The 21,017-nt window shown below is 42.8% G+C and overlaps 1 protein-coding gene across 4 annotated transcripts in view; it reads right to left on the bottom strand.

Annotated features, from left to right (window-relative positions):
- NCOA7 (nuclear receptor coactivator 7) overlaps positions 1-21,017 on the bottom strand; it is a 234,944-nt gene that overhangs the window by 2,018 nt on the left and 211,909 nt on the right. For 3 of the 4 annotated variants that reach the window (XM_040429099.1, XM_040429098.1, XM_040429100.1), the window contains 5 exons: positions 16,033-16,180; positions 6,715-6,855; positions 2,999-3,151; positions 1,461-1,556; positions 400-473 (listed from right to left, as the gene is read on the bottom strand). In XM_040429099.1, the coding sequence (XP_040285033.1) occupies positions 400-473; positions 1,461-1,556; positions 2,999-3,151; positions 6,715-6,855; positions 16,033-16,180 (612 nt within the window). Of the gene's footprint in view, positions 1-399; positions 474-1,460; positions 1,557-2,998; positions 3,152-6,714; positions 6,856-7,305; positions 7,466-16,032; positions 16,181-21,017 lie in introns of those variants that run through there. The other variant, XM_040429101.1, reaches the window with a different exon arrangement.

The raw sequence follows: 21,017 nt of genomic DNA, 5'->3' as shown, positions 1-21,017 counted from the left end.
GTACTGAATTACTGCTTGGTGGAATGTTGATTGGATATTGATGGCCTATCCTGAAGCTAGGCCATTAATATGAAAGGACTGGACATCCCTTTGAGATACCAGTATGTTCTTCTGCTCGGCTTCCAGACAGAAGTAAAAGAAAACAAAAATACAACCTAACAGGTTTGTGTTTCATTGTGCCCGTCAATGCCTTTTTGCAGTGAAAAGTTCACTGCCTAATCATATGAGGAGGAATATACACTCTAGCACAAAGCAGAGCAATATGAAGGAGAAGTCCGATTTTCTAGAAGGCAAGGCTGGTGAGCATGTGCTAGATATAATCTGAGGCCGCTAACGGGGACACACAAAAAAAGTTATACAAGTAATACTCAGTAATAACAAGTAAATGTGAACACTAACCCTCCACCACCAAGCTCAAAGGAAGTGGTATCTCCATTGATGAAGTAAGAATTCTCTCCACTCCATTTGAAAGCCTGCAACAAGAGCATGATGTCTCATTTGAATGTAACAGAGCACGAGATAAAATAATCTCGACCATTAAGTATCTGTAATTTACAGTCTTTCTGAAATCTGGCATTTACCTATTTAAATTCCGTAAACTGTTCCCTAGCTACAGGCTACCCCCATTTTAATTAACAGTGAAGGCAGATAAAGTGACAACTTGTAATCTGTTGCATGACTTCTAATTGCATGCAGTAAATTTCATTCACTACTAAACGGAGTTGGCCCATCTCACACTTGCAAGGATATGTGATAGGACCTGCATCTAGCTGTAGAATGGTGCCGCACCAAGCAAGCATAGCCACTCTCCATTCACTTCTATGGGAGCTCCAAACATAGTCGAGTGCCGGCTTGGCTATTTCAGGAACTCCCATAGAGGTGAACAGTAAGGTGGTCGCTCAAGCACGGTGCACTCGCCATTCACTTATATGGGAGGTCTGGAAATAGCGGAGAGCACTCGCTCGGCTCTTTTCGGAACTCCTATGCAAGGGAATGGAGAGCATGCTCTCTCCTTCACTTTCAGGGGCTCCTTTTAGAGAGAGCCATGGGTATCAAAGGTGGGGACCTGCACCAATCAGCCATTGGTGGCATATCCTAGTGAGATGGGCAAACCACTTTAAGGGTCCTGTTACACTGGCTGATACTTAGGCAATAATAAGCGCCAATTGATGTTATACAAGTCGATCAGTGCTCATTTTACAGGGCCTGATGCAAAATGGATGAGGGATGACTGATCGTAAACATGCTACTGTCTTCTGTATTGTCAACACAATTTTAGGCGCTGCATTAAGATGCATTCAGATGTTGATTTCTCAGGACTGGCAGCACCTTTCCAACAGGCCTATATCAGGAACACGCTATTGTCCTATCTAAAATATCTCCAGTTCTAATAGTCCTACAGTGTTTCTTTATCAACTATAAAAAAAATAACTGCATGTAGAAGAAAGAAAATGACTTGCTTTAAAATCTGGGTTGAAGGTGAACAGGAAAGTTTCGCCTGTGCCATAATAATGATCACTGATCCTGAAAGGGTGTGTTGCATATGCCCCGAATACCTGATTTAAAAAAGTTTATAAAAAAAATAAATAAAAAAAAGATACATTAAAATAGTATTTTATAGATAAAGAACAATTCAGGTAATTTTTCTACTTTAAAATGTGAAGGTTGGAGAAGAATTTCCATTAGAGCAGGCATCAACAAGGCTTTACTTGCTTATGAAATACCATTTTCTGAAAGCACATTCCAATGTATTAGGCAATACACAATCAACGTTTTAGAAACAGACAAAAAGATAAAACCTAAAAAATGCACAGTATATTGAGCAAAAGTGCAGAATTATTTCAAACTGTATCTTTCTAGGGGTTGAAGTTTTTCCGACCATGCTTTTCCTCAATTACGTCCTAGACATAATGGGGTTGTCTGCGGGAAGATTTAACATTTATTTTTTTAATATCATTCTGGCCCTTTAAAAATGTATCCCCTCCCAGACAGCCCCTTTAAAGATGCGCTAAACAAAAAAAATTGACAGATACTTGCCTCCGACTACAATTAAGACTGAAAAACATATGATGAATTTTTCTCTGTGTCCCATGAGATCATCCATGACCCCCCCCCCCCCCCCCAATCAATTCAATGAAATCAGAAACAATCTGTCCGGTGTATTCTCTGATTGCTTCAATTAGCCAAACGGCCAATATATTTGTGTTGTATCTGCTAATAGGAGAGTGGCTCTGCCCCTATATTATGTTGCCCTTACATAGGGCCATTGAGAACACTGATTTTTATGGTGATATGAATACTTTATTATGTTTGTTCAGAAACCAGAGAATTATCAAAAAGCTGGGAACCTTGAAAAGGGCAGTTAGGGATCAATCACATTTTAACCTTTGGAGTCTGGGTAAGTTTTGGGCAGAGTCAGAGTCTGTAGAAATTTCTGGCTTCAAAATAAAAACATTATTTAATATTGTGTGAGTAAAGGGGTTGTGCAGCGACTTAATATTGATGACTCAGGATATGTCATCAATATCAGATCAGTGGGGGTCGGACTCCCAGCACCCCCGACGATCAGCGGTCATGCGAGAGCTGCTTTCTTTCAAAATTACCTGCTTGTCATCTCCTGTGCAGCTCCGACCCACTCACATGAATGGGATGAGGATAGGTCATTAATATTAAGCCATCACACAACCCCTTTAATTTATAAAATGCATATTTTATTTTATTTTTTTAGAGAAGTTTTTTCTTCGGAAAATTAGTCAGATTTACAAGATGGTGATGAATAGTAGAATGTCCCCATTTTACTACACTAAAGTTGTTACTACTAATTATTACACGAACCACTGAGTAAGAGTCAGGGGTGGCTTTGGTATGTGCAAATATAGAGGCCTCGTCAGTTTGGCTTACCAACTCCACAGCCATGTTTACTGCTATCACAGGTACTACAAGTCTAGCATTATATAGCAACTCCACAATAGAATAAATACCTGCCTCTTTCACATACCTGGTTGTCCATGTCTTTGACTACCAAGAGTACTGGTCTGTCTACAGAACATACGTTCCTGTACAAGGTCTTCAGGCTGGTCCCATGCTGGTGTGTACTGTAAACCAGATGCCAAGGATATCCTTGAACCCTAGCGGGCAGTCTGTGTGCCAACTGTTTCCAGGGGAAAAAGTTCAGTGTTAAATGCTACTAAACATAATGAGCAGAGTCAAATATGACTAGATTTGCATTTCCTGAAGGAAATACATAGGGGTAGACTTATCAAAACTGGTGTAAAGTAGAACTGGCCTAGTTGCCCATAACAACCAGGCAGATTCCACCTTTCATTTTTCAGAGCTTCTTTGGAAAATGAAAGGTGGAATGTGATTGGTTGCTATGAGCAACTAGGCCAGTTCTACTTTTCAAGCACTATAATAAAATGTAAGAATATGAGAAATGTCCATGCTTTTCAAGCACTATAATGAGATAGGAACTTTAGTGTGTAGAGCAGACATAACATTATACTGAATTCTTTGTCAGGAAATACTTAGGGAGAGATTTATCAAACTAGTGTAAAGTAGAACTGGCTTAGTTGCCCATAGCGACCGAAGGAGCTGTGAAAAATGAAAGGTGGAATCGGATTGGTTGCTATAAGAAACTAAGCCAGTTCTACTTTACTCCAGTTTGATAAATCTCCCCCTTACCCTAAGTTCACACTTGCGCGTTTTACAGCGCGTTCGAACGCGCTGTAAAACGCATAACCGATGCAAACCAATGCTTCCCAATGGGAGTGGTTCACATTTTCGCATTTTACAGCGCGTTCGAACGCGCTGAAAAACGCCCGACACATAAACAAGTTCTTGAGCTTCTTTGGGGCGTTTTGTCGCGCGTTTGCGGCCATAGAACACTGCTGTCAATCACACAAAAACGCGCGTAATACGCGCGTTGACTATGGACAAAAAACGTGCGCCAAAAACGCGCATATCAAATACGCTCAGGTCTGAACCCAGTGTTAGTGTACAGCTATGCAGAGCTACTGTGACCTGGAATGCTGTAAAGCACCATCAACACAGCATGCAGTTAAAATCCCTTTAGGGCTCATGCACACAAACCTATTTTCTTTCCGTGTCTGTTCCGTTTTTTTATTTTTGCGGACTGTATGCAGAACCATTCATTCAATTTTTTGCAGACTGCAAAATACATACAGTCGTGTGCATGAGACCTTAAGGGCCTTTTAGACAAGGGGATAACTGCCTGGACAACTGTGCACGATTACTGTCTGGTATAAACATGTCCAATGACAAAATGATAAACGGTAATTCACTGTTTGGTTGTTTAAAAAAATATGGTCGCTCAGCAGCACATCCCCTTGTACAAACAGGCCGTGTGCTGACGGCAAGATGGGGCAGGGGGATGTAGAAAATGGGGCACTAACTGAAACATATAAGTGCAATTAAACAAGTGCTATTTGGTACTTATTTTGGCCAGTTTACCAGCCCATGTGAAAGGTCCTTAGGCACCAATTCACTGGACACTAGGGCAGACTGGAGAATACATCAAAGAATAAAAAACTGCATATTATATAGGTACTGTGAGACTGAAGCTAACATCCCTAAAGTCTAGATCAATGTTCCCCCTACAAATAAACCTCTGGGGTTATAGTTGATACTAAACAATTTAAAACAGTGATCTGGGGATCTTTTCTTACCAGGATAAGACGCTGGCGGGTCCATATTTCCCCAGCACAGCGCCATTTGAAGTGAACGAGCAAACGTATAATACACAATCGAGTGTACATTTGTGTCCGCATCGGATAAGGACCAATTCATTTCAATGGGGCCAAAAAAGATGACGACAGCACACTGCGTGCGGTCTGCATCCATACTTCTGTTTCATAGCCCCGCAAAAAAGATGTCCTATTCTTGCAGCATTTCTATCAAAGGGCTGGTCGTTCCGTTCTGTAAAATGCGGAATGCACATGGCCGGTATCTGTATTTTGCGGATCTGCAATTTGCAGACTGCAATACAGATACAGTTGTCTGAATGAGCCCTAACTCCTATCCTTGAGATGTCAAGATGTCAGAATACTTCAAATGTGGTATCCCACTTACAGCATCACTGGCTCATCCCGCCTTCTGCAGCTTTTACATGACCTTTACATTTTTGGTCTAATTTGTCATCATGACATGATGATATGAGAGCTGATTGTACTGTAGATACTGGTGATACCAGCTGGACCATCACATAATATAAAGCTGTCCATACGCCTTATAATAAACAATAAAGTACATGCCTTAAATGATTTACATGGGTAGAGGGAAACAGGACAGGAATAGAACTTAAAGGGGTTGTCTCACTTCTGCAAGTGACATTTAAGTAGGGAATGTTAATACAAGGCACTTACTAATGTATTGTGATTGTCCATATTGCCTCCGTTGCTGGCTTAAATCACTTTTCAGTCACATTATACACTGTTCATTTCCATGGGTTATGACCACCCTGCAATCCATCAGCAATGGCCGTGTCTGCACAGCATAGGAAAAAATTGTGTGTAAGCATGACCCCCACCCCTGGATTGTAGGGTGGTCATAACCCCTGTATACGAGAAGTGTATAATGTGACTAAAACAAGTGACTCAAGCCAGCAACGGAGGCAATATGGACAATCACAATACATTAGTAAGTGCCTTGTATTAAAGGAGTTATCCAATCCCTATAATGATCCCCAGAATGCTCAGGCCCCTCCTCTAGAGCAAACTTAACTGCTCCACGATACCCACATCCCTCTGGATCCCTGCACGGCCACCGCTGCATCTCCCAGTCACCAGAATGCCCGGGGCCTCTCTAGAGCATACTTACCTGCTCCCCAGCACCCACGTCCCACCAGATTCCTGCACGGCCGCAACTGCACCCTCCCCTTGCGTGGATCAAAACATCCGGTGACAAGGGGAGTAGCCAATAGCATGCAGGAACGGTGACCAGCCTCCCTAGCATCGCGGGTGATGCTAGGGAGGCTGGTCACTATTGCTGTCTGCTATTGGCTGCTCTCCCAGTCGCCAGATGTTTTGATTCACGCAAGGGGAGGGTGCAGTGGTGGCCATGCAGGGATCCGGAGGGATGTGGGTGCTGGGGAGCAGGTAAGTATGCTCTAGAGAGGCCCCGGGCATTCTGGGGGTCATAGGGATTGGATAACCCCTTTAACATGATAAATGCTGAAGTAAGACATCCCCTATTATTAACAAAGGTATGCTCAATCATCCATAAACTATGTAATCTATTGTGAAGAACCTAACTGGGAAAAATTTTCATATAATACAATTGTACTTTAGTAATTTGTAACTTCCTATGCTATCATGTATTTACGTGTGTTTGTCAAATTATGCTGGCAGACTATATGGCGTCGCTCTCCAACAATTCCTCAGCACTACACACCATCTGTGCCATGTGCAATGATCATAATAGAAAGTGAGAGCTTTTGTGCATGAGCAGGAAGACACGTGCATTGCAAATAGGGTACAGAAAGTAATGAGTACAGTGCTCTATTTCCACCAGGCCCTCAGAAGTAAATGGAGTAGGGTCACGCATGTGGACTACCACCCCATTCACATATGAGACTTGGGGACCGTGTTCGAGATTGCCAGGGGCCCTGGCAGTTGGACCACTCGCAATCATACTATCCTTTGGATAGTTTACTGAATTTTCTTTCTGGGAAAAGCCCTTTAAGCCTAAAGGCGTTACCTTTTCAATGTGTGTGTCTTCCAGCAAATTGCTTTTCTGTTTCAAATCTGGCAGAAAATCTTCCAGTGTATCTTCCCTCTCCTTTTCATCATCATAGCTGCAGGTACTTTTCCGACGCTTGGCCTCTTCTACGGTGATGATCTATGAAAACAGAAGTTTTTTTTAGTTCCACATGATACTTGGTGGGTAAAAATACTTTGAATAACAGTAGCAAAGCTGTATTTCCACCCATAAAACCTCAACCTGAAGACCCTTGACACCAGCATATAGCACCATGGTACCAGATAACAGCTGATTATCGAGCAGCATATGGAGCAAGATTGGGGATGTAAATCGTGAAAGTAAATCTGCAAGTGTCCAATTTATTTTCATACATTACAACATAAGCTACAGTATTCATACAAAAGCAGATAGGCTTCACTTGGCGGTGCAGAGAACTCTAAAGTATCTACACATCTTTTAAACCCATCCATCCTCAGAAAACTACGTTTTTCTAATCCATTCTGCATAAAACTACCCCAATATGTATGTTAAAAAACAAACAAAAAAAAGGGAAAAATATACCTGTAAAACAAAATAAAAAAAATCTACCTGCACATAAGACTCTTGAAGCCCATTTGCAATGTAGAGGATTCTGATGTTCAGTGGTTTTCTAGGTTTACTCATTGTAGCTGCTGGAGATGAGTGAGAACCTGCAGCCATGCGGTACCTTTATACGCTCGTGGCAAGCATGCTGATTGTAGGCAGGACCAGGCGTATAAACTCACAATGGGGTTTCACTTCGGCCAGAGAACTAAGTTTCTATTTCCTGATCAGAAGGAGGGGTTGTGTGCATGAAGCAACTTGCTTGTTTAAAGACATTTGAACAAATGAAAAAATTATAAAAAAAATCAACGATTAATGTGTTACAGGAAAAGCTTCACTAGATGTGGATCTACCAGTTCTTTCAGGTTTCTGAAGTTCAGAATTATATTGTTACAATATGTTTTCAGTTATCTACCTCCACTTGTATGCAAAGCACAGAAACTCCAGCTAAACTCACACAGAGAGGGCACCATGTGGTCACTGCAGATTTTACCTCACTTTTTCAATGCGGGTGTATTAAAGAGGACCTTTCACCACTCCTGACTGTTTTAATACCTTCATGCATTCCCCATATAATAACAATTCTGGAGCATCTATTCGTATGTCTCTATGTTGTGCCATACCTGTGTTATTTCTACTAGAAGTTAGGAATTAATTGCTAGCAGTCTGCAGTAAGGGTACAGAAGGGTGGTAACCAGTTGGGGGGTGTACCTGCACAGTCTAACTCTATCCAATCAGTGCTGCCATTTTCAGACTGTGCAGGCACACCTGCAACGTGCCAGTCCGCAGGGGTAGAACACGTGAGGTGCCCGGTGGGCCGGAATGTACATACAGTTCATCGGTTACTCACGGTTTAGCAGACGCCTCCCTGGGCCAGCAGTGCAGTGAAGGGGAGAACAGCACTGGATTCTCCTGGGCACACTCTGTTACAGGGGACACCGGCCAGGTGGTGATTGAAGTGCCCTTGATGGTAAATGGTTGCTGAGTGCTTGTGCGGTTGGACCCCTGACTCGAGTAATGTCGTGGCGCCAGCACCTTTGTGGTGCAAAATGTTGAGGATGGTGGTGGTATGAAGTTAGAAGAATGAGGCAGGTTTAAAGAGGACCTTTCACCTGAAAATGCAAGTTAAACTAAAGATATACCCTTCTTGCCGGCCCCCAGTGGTGCTTATTTAGTTCTTCATTTTGCACTCAGTGCCCCCGTTTGTCCACGGTGCCCCCCGCAATATTTCCCGCCTTCTATGCTAATGAGCCATTCGGCTCAACTGGGCGGGCCTGCAAAAGTTCTCCCGGGCATGTCTTTCTTCTCCCTGGCGCTCCGCTCTTAGCCAGGGAGAAGAAGCTCCAGTTCTCGTGAGATTCGAGAGAACTGGAGCGATTTCATCCATCCTGAGCTGCCGCCTCAGACGCTGCTCCAGTGCTCGCCGCGGGAATCCAAGATGGTGCCGGCTCGGGATGGATGAAATCGCTCCAGTTCTCGCGAATCTCGCGAGAACTGGAGCTTCTTCTCCCTGGCTAAAAGCAGAGCGCGCTGATTGGATGCGCTTCGTGCCAGGGAGAAGAAAGACACGCTGGGAGAAATTTTGCAGGCCCGCCCAGTTGAGCCGAATGGCTCATTAGCATAGAAGGCGAAAATATTGCGGGGGGCATCGCGGACAAATGGGGGCACTAAGTGCAAAATGAAGAACTGAATAAGCACCACCGGGGGCCGGCAAGTAAGTGTATATCTTTAGTTTAACTTGCATTTTCAGGTGAAAGGTCCTCTTTAAATCAAACGGTAAACTTTACTATAACCAGGTTCTTGATACGGTTTACATCCAGCAATAACACAGTCTATGAATTTCTTTAACAGGCTGTGCTGGTGGTAACGTGTCAGGCTAGCGTAGTTCGTTATGTACTCACTGATAAATAGCTCTTCGCCTTGCTTCCGTCTCAGTTGAGGTAGTTCAAGTCCTCGTCTTCTACACACAAGCGATGAAACAGAAATCCTATCTGTCCTTGAAATAACGGTGAGGCTGCCAGAAGCTAATAAGTCCTACATCTATATACAAAGACGCCTAGTGCCTATAATAATGGCTTTGTCCTTCCTTTGTTTTTATCCAACAATAAACTTGACTAAGGTTCACTTGTTACTCCTGAGGAGTGGATGGTAGAATAGAGCCTTTTCTCCTGGCTTGATCCTGAGATACAATGACGACTCCTCTGGGCCGTGGAGCCCAAGAGAGAGCTTGAGAGGAGAGGAGACCTCTCCTGCCTCCTCCACACTCCTATATTCAACCACTACATCTTCCCAACTCCCTAAGCTAGGCCTGAACTGTTTATATATATATATATATATATATATATATATATATATATATATATATTGCACCTGACAGCCTGGTAAAAAGGGATTTCAAGATGACAACAAAAAGCTTTTGCAGTTCCCACATAAACTAGTGGGACGCTGCACCCCCACCCCCCACCTGGTTACCACCCCACTGTACCCTTACTACAGACTGCTAGCAATTCATTCATAACTTCTAGTAGAAATAATACAGGAATGGCACAACATAGAACCATAAGAATAGATGTTCCAGAATTGTTATTACATGGGGAATGCATGAAGGTATTAAAACAGGCATGTCAGGAGTGGTGAAAGGTCCTGTTTAGCAACCCACAAGGTAAACTCTCGTTTATCAACCACATAATCCAAAATCTGGTGGTTCCAAATTTTGCAAATCTGACGTGTCACTTTATGCGGGGACAACTTTTCACTGTTTTGACTTATCTAACCGATTCTGAGATGTTTTTCTTGTGACACTTTTTTTATTTATAATTTTTTTTTAAAATTGACAGAAAATTTTGACAAATTCATTATTTCCTAAATTTCGATTTCTCTGTTCAATAATTATTGCCCTGATATTGCAGTTTACAGAAACCCCCTATGTGGTAGTAAACTGTGCATGCGTACACTGTAGGAATTTATCGAGGGGTGTACTAAGCATTCTGTCCCCACACAGGCATTTCATATAATTTAGTAACACATTGTGAAAATGAACACTTTAATTTCTTTCAATAAAATGTTACATAAGCCCCACATTTTTCATTTTCACAAAGGGTAACAGGAGAAAAAGGACCCAACAACATCACCCATTTTCTCCTCAATACGGCAACACCCCATAAGTGGTCATAAACTGCTGTTTGGGGAGAGGGGTCAGGAAGGGAGAGAGCATTTGAAGCCTAGTTTGGTGATTTATACAGCACTGGACTATAACTACAGAGGCTCTGAGGTAAAATAAAAAATCCCCAAGAACTGACCCCATTTCAGAAAACACACCCGTCACAGTATGTACGAAGTGGTGTAGTGAGCATTTTGACCCAAGGGGTGTTTTGCAAAAAATTCACAGCAGGTGGTGCAAAGTAAACATTGCACAAGGGAGCCGGTCGGTGCCTTCTCAAACAGCTGATCAGCGAAGGTCGCGGGTGTCGGACCCCCACCAATCAGATACTGATAAAATTTAAATATTGGAAAACCCTTTTATTAGTCTTTTTTTTTTTTTAAACAAAACTTTATTTATAAGCAGTGAATAAAATCCACAAGGGGGTGTAAGCATGCTACATATTTTAAAGTCCATAGTCTACCCCTATATCTTGTGAAATTGTGGTATAGATTTAAAAGGGGTTTCCAGGATTTCACTACTGATGACCTTTCCTCTGGATGGGTCATCAGTATCTAATCAGTGGGGGTGAGAAACCCCCACTGATCAGCTGTTTGAGAAGGCAACACCGCTCCTGTGAGTGCTGCTACCTTCTCCCTGCTTACCAAACACAGCGCTGTACATTGTATAGCGGTTGTGCTGGGTACCACAGCTCAGCTCCATTCACTTGAATGGGGCTGAGCTGCTCCTGGGCCATTTGACTCAGTAACGTGTCGTCACTTGACCTAGGAAAAACAGAGAACAGCCCGAACAGCTGATCGGGACCCCCACCGATCAGATACTGATGACCTAGCCAGATGATAGGTCATCAGTAAAAAAATCTAAAAAAAAAAAAAAAAACTTTAACCCATTATGCTGGAAAGTAAAGTGAATCAGGCATGCTGCCTTATACCCACAATCCAACTTAATAAAGTTCAGCCATTCTCTGCTGGTACATTCACCACTTGATGAACTTCATAAATGTCATGCCAAGAATTTAAAATGTTTTTGATCTTCGCAAGAGAATGTTGATCCAGTAAATGACCAAGGTTATCCCTATGGGACAGGCAAAAATCAAGGCAGGAAATGCTGCTGCTTACTGGGTGTGTTCCTCTTCCCCTAGCAACGGAGGGGGAATTCCAGATTTATCCATATTTCTTGGGTTAAAGGAGAGGAGCCATTCTAGTCTATTATAATGTAACGCCAAGACATGAATTACATTACAAGTGATGAAACGTGGATTAAACCTGAAAATAAATACCACAAGGCTGAGGGTGATATAAGCTACACACCATACCCGCATAAAAGTTAAGGTGTGTGCACATCTGCACTAATTTCTGTTGCTCTGGTCCATTTCAGCAGCAGAGCCATGAAGATAACTGAAGCACTGGAAAGTTAAAATAATGCACTCAAACAGCACCCAACAGCTACGTTATTTTATCGAGCTTTTTTTTATTGAATCTGTGAAAGAAGCTTTTTTTTTCTGTTTTTATATAGAAAGTTTTTTAACTAATAATATAACTGAGCATTGTAGAAAGGAGTAAATGTTATAATAAACAATAAAGACGTTCTTTCAATAAGCAAATAAGCTACCAACTAAGGGCTCTTTCACACCTGCGTTCTTGTCTTCCGGCATAGAGTTCCGTCGTCGGGGCTCTATGCCGGAAGAATCCTGATCAGTTTTATCCTAATGCATTCTGAATGGAGAGAAATCCGTTCAGGATGCATCAGGATGTCTTCAGTTCCGGACCGGAACGTTTTTTGGCAGGAGAAAATACCGCAGCATGCTGCGCTTTTTGCTCCGGCCAAAAATCCTGAACACTTGCCGCAAGGCCGGATCCGGAATTAATGCCCATTGAAAGGCATTAATCCGGATCCGGCCTTAAGCTAAACGTCGTTTCGGCGCATTGCCGGATCCGACGTTTAGCTTTTTCTGAATGGTTACCATGGCTGCCAAGACGCTAAAGTCCTGGCAGCCATGGTAAAGTGTAGTGGGGAGCGGGGGAGCAGTATACTTACCGTCCGTGCGGCTCCCCGGGCGCTCCAGAGTGACGTCAGGGCGCCCCACGCGCATGGATGACGTGATCGCATGGACACGTCATCCATGTGCATGGGGCGCTCTGACGTCATTCTGGAGCGCCCCGGGAGCCGCACGGACTGTAAGTATACTGCTCCCCCGCTCCCCACTACTACTATGGCAACCAGGACTTTAATAGCGTTCTGGGTGCCATAGTAACACTGAACGCATTTTGAAGACGGATCCGTCTTCAAATGCTTTCAGTTCACTTGCGTTTTTCCGGATCCGGTGTGTAATTCCGGCAAATGGAGTAGTACGGATCCGGACAACGCAAGTGTGAAAGGGCCCTTAAGAGAACTGATCTTGAGGCAGACCAACAGGACCATATTGTGACAGAGGCTTCTAACAGATCCTCCAACACAGATGTGAGCCCAGCCTTCACTATATGTTGCCATTCCCTGGATTTTAGCGATCACTTACAGTCTCTACCTTCCCAAAATTTAAAGGGGTTCTGCACTTTGTTTTAACTGATGATCTATCCTCTGGATAGATCATCAGCTTCTGATCGGCGGGGGTCAGACACCCGGTACCCCCGCCGATCAGCTGTTTGAGAAGGCAGCGACGCTCCAGCAGCGCCGCGGCCTTCTCACGGTCTACCGCTGGCCCACAGATGCCACGACTAGTATCAACTAGCGTGGGTGGGGCTAAGCGCTGTTCACTTGAATGGAGCTTTGCCGCGCCCAGGCCAGTTGATACAAGTCGTGACGTCACTCGGCCTGCGGTAAACAGTGAGAAGGCCGCGGCGCTACTGGAGCGCCGCTACCTTCTCAAACAGCTGATTGGCGGGGGTCCCGGGTGTTAGATCCCTGCCGATCAAAAGCTGATGATCTATCCAGAGGATAGATCATCACTTACAACAAAGCACAGAACCCCTTTAACAGAAAGGAAGAAGAGCTACTGTCATGTAACAAAAGTTCTATTCTCTCAGGCTGTATAAAGGCTGATGTTCAAGATGGCAGACACTTCTGATCTGTGGTGCTGACAAACCTACATAAATCATTACGCATTTTAAAGATAGCTGTTATGGGAGTGGGTGTGGAACCACTGTGCCGTCCGATTTTGACTAAACCTAAGGGTGGCATCCCAGCAACCACTTGGTATTCTCACTTAAACACATGTACAGGGATCTGGTCTTTGCCGCAGGGGAACCACCAGGCCACTACCTACTCTAGTAGGCCCAATGTTGTGATTGACAGCTGCCAGGGTCAGGCAAAATTGCAGTCAGGGACAGGCAGAGGTAAGAGCTGGCAGAGCATGAGTAATGTGGTAACAGGTCCAAGATCAGGGCAGGCAGAGTATTATCAATACATGTAAACAGGCACAAGTCTGGTCAGCTAGCTGAGGGTCAATATGGTAAAGAAGCAAAGGTCGGTACAAGGGCAGACAAAAGAACAGCACACCTTAGCAGGGAACTTAGCAAACTAACAAACCTAAATGCTCCCCCTAGGGGAAGTTGCCTTAAGTACCCTGAGGTGGCCAGCCATAAGCTGGAGAAGATAAAGGCCCATCGCGCTCGCACCTTAAAGAGCCAGGAGTGAGCACACACCCTACACACAGAGTGGAGAGGCCTCATTTCTATGGGAGTTCCAGAGAAAGCCCAGTACAGCAAATGGAGTGGCCGTGCGCATGTGCAACCAATGGCCCCGCTTATTTCAGGGGGAACACACCTTTAACACCTAAAATAGTAGTTATGCTGCCTAATATGCAATGTTCTTCATGGCACTTGGTATTCAGTTTCCAAAATGATGCTCCCTGTTTAGGGTTGCAGACTTATCCTCTACATGACGTATCATTAGATCAGTGGGGCTTCCAAACTTGCTGCTATCTTTTACATATTGGCAACACATGCTGGAGCTTTGAAGATCCAAGTGAACACTCTGCATTGTCCCTTCAGTGGCTCAATTTATTTGGTATTTTTCTACCTGGAGCATGAAATAAAGACAAGAGTCTTGTGAAATACTGTACATGTAGGTGCAGAGGTATGGCTTTCCCTTGAACACTGTTTTTCTAGGTCACCGTTACATTATTCTTAGAAAGGAGATCAATGATAATGCAACATATCTCTTCTACTGAAAAACACTCCCACCACAGGAAGCAAGCCAGAAATCCAAATCGTATCTTTCTGTATCAAACGGATGCGGTACAAAACTCCAATTTGAAGACATCAGGTACATATAGATTATGAAATTTCAAATGTAAAGTCAAATCTACGTCACTGGAGCAGAGCGAAAAAAAGTTAACCCAAGAGGTTACAAAACTAGCCACAGAAGTGACATACATGTAACTATAATAACGTCAATCACTTAAGGTGAAGCTACATAGGAAACCACTAACAAAACAATTAGCTTATACTGTGCTTCAAAAGGTTCAGGATCATCCAAAACTACGGATCAGAGGGAAAGACAGACTTAAAGGGAACCTGTTACACTGAAAATGAACTGCAACCTGTGGGGGTATGCCATAGAGCAGAAGCAGCTGAGCAGACTGATATATAGCTTTGCGGGAAAAGATTCAGTACAAGGGTAGGACTACACCGTGACGTGTCACTTAACACAATAATATGTGTGACTTGTCTGCAACTAGCTGTTGCGCTATTTTTTTTAGAACCGATTTGGCTGTAAAAACACAGCCAGGTGGCAGGCAAGTTGCATATCGCGTACGACTTACATTAATGGGCATCTGTCAGCAGATTTGCATCTATGAAACTGGCTGACCTGTTGCATGTACGCTTGGCAGCTGAAGGCATCTGTTCATATGCGCCTGCTTTTCCGAGAAAAATTATGTTTTAAATTATGCAAATAAGCCTCTAGGAGCAATGAGGACGTTGCTATTACACCTAGAAGCTCTGCTCTCTCTGCAACTGCTGTGCCCTCTCCACTCTCATTGATAGGTCCAGGTGTTATGATGTTTTCACTGCCTGGTCCTGTCAAAGTGGAGAGGGTGCGGCAGTTGCAGAGAAAGTGGAGTCTCTAGGTGTAACGGCAACGCCCCCACTTCTCCTAGAGGCTCATTAGGAGTCCAGTGGGTGGTCCTACTTGGTGACTGACAGCATTTTCTGTATGACTATGAAAACAGTGATCGTCGTCAATCACTGTTAGGACTGCCTATTGGACTCATAAAGGACAAGAAGAACATCTGTAGTAATTTGAGTAGTAGAAGACATTGCATACCCCCTACACACAACATCAACAGCACGGGGTGAGGACAGGTTTTAGGTTTTCTTCTTAATTTGCGTGTGGCGGACAAGGTATTAAAGCTTTATTTTCTCTTTCACCAGTGCACTATGATCAGCAAGAACTTTAAGTCCTTCATTCTCTCCCTCCCTCTCTGCCGTGGTTGTATCTAGCCCCTAGTTAATTGAATATGTACTTAAATATAAAAATAAATTCTAACATTAATGGATATTTTTTATCATATGCTTGCTGAGAAAAGATGCCATAACACATTCTTGAATGCTACAGAAATTTGATGGTGTTACCTCCCAGCTTTTAGTAGAGGGTTCACTAAAGAAGTTGTCAATCATATCAAGCTCATCTTTCTCCACCACCACAAATCCTTGCTCTTTTGCATCTTTTCCATAAACTTCAGGAGACCATTGGACAAAAAATGTGTACAGATGATCCACCCTGCAAGACAAATGACAAGAAGTGGTCAGGACTGTGAATTTAAGCCGAATTCTCTTCGTAGACACGCCAGACTTCTCTTTTTGACATTCCGAAGCTAGAACATGCATTTATTGAAACCTTCTCACCCAAAACAGATGATGTGAGAACTAATTAATATACAAAGAAAAAGAAGAACTGGCTGATCCATGCCTGAAGACAATAGTTCATTAGATATCTTACTATACCCATACCAAGATGGAAGCCTCTCCTGCTAAATCCTTTTTTAATAAGACGACTTGTAGGAGAGGTTTCTGGTTTGCTACAGCTGACTGTACCACCTACTCACCCTGCTACATCTCCCATTAAGGGGGTTATCCCACGATTAATGTAAAAAATTATAATCAGACATCATATAGTCCTTGACCATCTCTAACAAAGCTAGAACCAGTCCAGTACCTCACATGGATCCAGAGATCTCCCCATTCATCGCTCTGCTAAATTTATATCAAGTTGAGAGTTAGGGGGGAGGGTCTTTTCTACTGCAGCTCAGGGGTTGTCCTTTCTGTTGCAGCTTTCTCCCTAGTACAGCTAAGGGAGCACAACCCCTTTAGCTTGTCAGTTAAAATGTGGATTGGCTTGAAAGTGACAACTAGGCTTGAGCAAAATCGACCTTCGGATCATAGATCCGAAGTCGATTTGCTTAAATACTTTGATTTTAATGCTGTTTCCGTACAGCATTAAAAGGCATTGGCTTTGTGGAGCCAAAGTTCATGTCACTCAAAGTCACTTGAGACTTCAGTGAATTCGTACTGTATTCATATCTGTGTATTTAAAAACAATTTAAAAAAGGGATCTAAAACGGGCTTTGGTACTGGCTGGTACCTTGGCACCAAAGCCCCAGTTTTGGATTGCTATTTTAAATTGTTTTTAAATATGTAGTTATGAATACAGTACAAATTCACAAAGTCTCACGCGACTTCCGGCAAGAAGAACTTTGGCTTCACTGAGCCAATACATTTTAATGCTGTACGGAAACGGTATTAAAAATCGAGATATTTAAAAAAAAAAAAAAAAGACTTCAGATCTATGATCCAAAGGTCGATTCGCTCAAGCCTAGTGACAACCAAACAAAGACAAAATATACTTCAGAGTGGTTGTCGCTTCCCTTCTGAAATTGAGCCCGTCACCAGTGACCTCCCTATTAAACTGTTTGCATAGACACAAAGCTGTAGTTTAATCCCTTATACCCTGGGCCAGTTTTTGCTCTTCTGCCCAGGCCATTTTTTGCAAATCTGACATGTGTCACTTTATGTGGTAATAGCTTTGGAACACTTTTACTTATCCAAGCCATTCTGAGATTGTTTTCTCGTGACACATTGTACTTCATGATAGTCATAAATTTGAGTCAATATATTTCACCTTTATTTGTGAAAAAATACCAAATTTACCCAAAATTTTGAAAAATTCCCCAAATTTTCTAATTTCAATTTCTCTACTTTTATAATAGATAGTGATACCTCATATAATAGTTATTACTTTACATTTCATATGTCTATTTCATGTTTGGATCATTTTGAAAATGACATTTTATATTTTTTGGGGACGTTAGAAGGCTTAGAAGTTTAGAAGCAAATCTTGAAATTTTTCAGACAATTTCCAAAACCCACTTTTTAAAGGACCAGTTCAGGTCTGAAGTCACCTTGTGGGGCTTACATAATAGAAACCACCCAAAAATGACTACATTTTTGAAACTACACCCCTCAAGGTATAGAAAACCGATTTAAACTTTGTTAACCCTTTAGGTGTTCCACAAGAATTAATGGAAAATGGAGATGAAATTTCAGAATTTCACTTTTTTGGCAGATTTTAAATTTTAATACATTTTTTCTAGTAGCAAAGCAAGGGTTAACAGCCAAACAAAACTCAATATTTATTACCCTGATTCTGCGGCTTACAGAAACACCCCACATGTGGTCGTAAACTGCTGAATGGCCACACGGCAGGGCACAGAAGGAAAGGAACACCATATGGTTTTTGGAAGGCAGATTTAGCTGAACTGGTTTTTAGATGCCATGTCCCATTTGAAGCCCCCCTGATGCACCCCTAGAGTAGAAACTCAAAAAAGTGATCACATTTTGGAAACTACGGGATAATGTGCCAGTTTTATTGGCACTACTTTGGGGTACATATGATTTTTAATTACTCTATATTAAAGGGCTTCTGTCAGCCCACTAAACCGTTTTTTTTTTTTTTTGTTTACTAATAATCCCTACACTGCGATTTATGCATACATAAGTTAAATAATCATTTCTGTTCAGTCGAATTTGCTAAAAAGCGATTTTTAAAATATGCAAATTACCTTGCTACCAGCAAGTAGGGCGGCTACTTGCTGGTAGCGGCCGCATCCTCCGACCCTAATGACGCCCCCTCCGCATTGTGATTGACAGGGCCAGGGAACGGAATCGTTCTCTGCTGGCCCTGCCGGTTAGCATTCAAAATCTGGCGCCTGCGCCGCGGCCGTACCTATCTTCAATCTGCGCAGGCGCACTGAGAGACGGCCACTCGCTCGGCCGCTCCATCCTCAATGCGCCTGCGCCGATGACGTCACATCTACACCCGGCGCAGGCGCATTGAGGAGAGAGCGGCCGCCTCTCAGTGCGCCTGCGCAGATTGAACATACGTACGGCCGCAGCGCAGGCGCCAGATTTTGAATGCTAACAGGCAGGGCCAGCAGAGAACGATTCCGTTCCCTGGCCCTGTCAATCACAATGCGGAGGGGGCGTCATTAGGGTCGGAGGATGCGGCTGCTACCAGCAAGTAGCCGCCCTACTTGCTGGTAGCAAGGTAATTGGCATATTTTAAAAATCGCTTTTTAGCAAATTCTACTGAACAGAAATGATTATTTAACTTATGTATACATAAATCGCAGTGTAGGGATTATTAGTAAACAAAAAAAAAAAAAAAAACGGTTTAGTGGGCTGACAGAAGCCCTTTAAGTTTTTTGTGAGGCAAGGTAACAAAAAATTTTTGTTTTGGTACCATTTTTGTTTTTTATTTTACATTCATCTGACAGGTTAGATCATGCGCTATTATTATAAAGCAGGTTTTTAACGGACGCAATAATATCAAATATGTCTACTTTCTATGAAGCTTGTTTCAGCTTTACATAAAGCATTTTTGAAAACAAAAATAGTTTTTTGTATCTTCATTTTCTGAACGCCGAATTTTTTTTTCTTTTTCTGCCGTTTATATTATTATTATTTTTTTACGGTGTTCATCTGAGGGGTTAGGACATGTGATATTTTTATAGAGAAGGTTGTTACGGACGCTGCGATACCTAATATGTATATATATTTTTTTTATGTATTTCACTTTAGCACAATAATAGCAGTTTTGAAACAAAAAAATTATGGTTTTAGTGTCTCCATGTTCTGAGAGCTATAGTTTTTATTTTTTGGGGCGATTGTCTTAGATAGGAGCTTATTTTTTTGCGGGATGAGGTGACGGTTTTATTGACACCATTTTGTGGGACAGACGCCTTTTTGATCACTTGGTGTTGAACTTTTTGTGATGTAAGGTGACAAAAATTGCTTTTTTTTTTACACCGTTTTTATATTTTTTTTATGGTGTTTATCGGACAGGGTGGATCTGTGATATATTTATAGAGCTAGTCATTACGGACGCGGCGATACCTAATATGTGTGGGTTTTTTATTTCTCTTTGTTAAATAAAATAAGGGGAAAGGGGTGATTTTTTCTTTTTTACTTAGAATTAATTAAAAACACTTTTTTTTAAACTTTTTTTTCTTTACTTTATTTCTGATGTTCACTTTTGGGGGTAAGATCCCTCTGCAATGCATTACAATACATCTGTATTGTAATGCATTGCCTGTTCCTGTACTACAGTGAGTAATACACTAACAGGTTGCAGCCATAGAAGGCAGGTCCCGATGCCGTGCAGGGCATTGGGCAGCCTCTGCACGGCATCGGGCTGCCTTCTAACACATAGAGTCCCTGCCACAGCAGCGCGGGGACTCGATTCTCTCCCTCACCCGACACAAACCCCTTCTATGTCGTGGTCAGCGCGGACCGTGGCATAGAAGGGGTTAATCTGCTGGCATCTGCTTTTACAGCGATGCTGGCGGATACAGCAGGGGCCCAGCTACCAGGGACTGCCGGGCCCCTGCAGTGATCAGGCGCGCACCGCTCCGGTGCCTGCCCGATCACCATGACGTACTATTACGTCAAATTGCGGGAACGCAGTGGCTTCCATGACGTAATAGTACGTCATGTGTCGGGAAGGGGTTAAAACACCGTTTTTGTTTTGTTGATCTGAAGTTCTGTTCCTGAGCTATGATACTTTTTCTCAATATGTAAATTAGGCCTTTGATGCAATGAGGGTGTCACCACTGTTCTTGTTGCACCCAAGCTCCCCTCATTTCTGCAGCCAGACCCTCCCTCACTGCTTTGGTTGACAGGGCGAGGCAGTAGCAAAGCATTAAGGGAGGGGCTGGCTACAGAAAAGAATGGATTTATCTACCAGCTGAATTAAGGTAAAGTACAATAACCATTATGCAGGTTACTCCCTCTTGAATGCTGTAGGATACACCCATGCTGAGAGAGAGGTGGTAAATCCCAACGGAATCCCGCAGACTGATCGTAGGACCAGCACAACTACTTAGGCAGGCAGGGATCTGCTCGAAAAGTTAATTATTACAGCTCTTACTGAATGAAGGAAAAGACAAGATATTGCTTCTGCCTAGTCGGCAGGTGAGTAGAAAAGTAGGTCAAACGGAAACTATGCTAGCTTCCTACAAAAAGAAAAAGATCATGATAAAAGCCTTTGGTGTTTAGTTAAT

The sequence above is a fragment of the Bufo bufo genome, chromosome 4 (assembly GCF_905171765.1).
Source record: "Bufo bufo chromosome 4, aBufBuf1.1, whole genome shotgun sequence".
Lineage (NCBI taxonomy): Eukaryota > Metazoa > Chordata > Amphibia > Anura > Bufonidae > Bufo > Bufo bufo.
The sequence above is the reverse complement of the archived record's forward strand: the minus strand, read 5'-3'. Positions and strand labels throughout refer to the sequence as shown.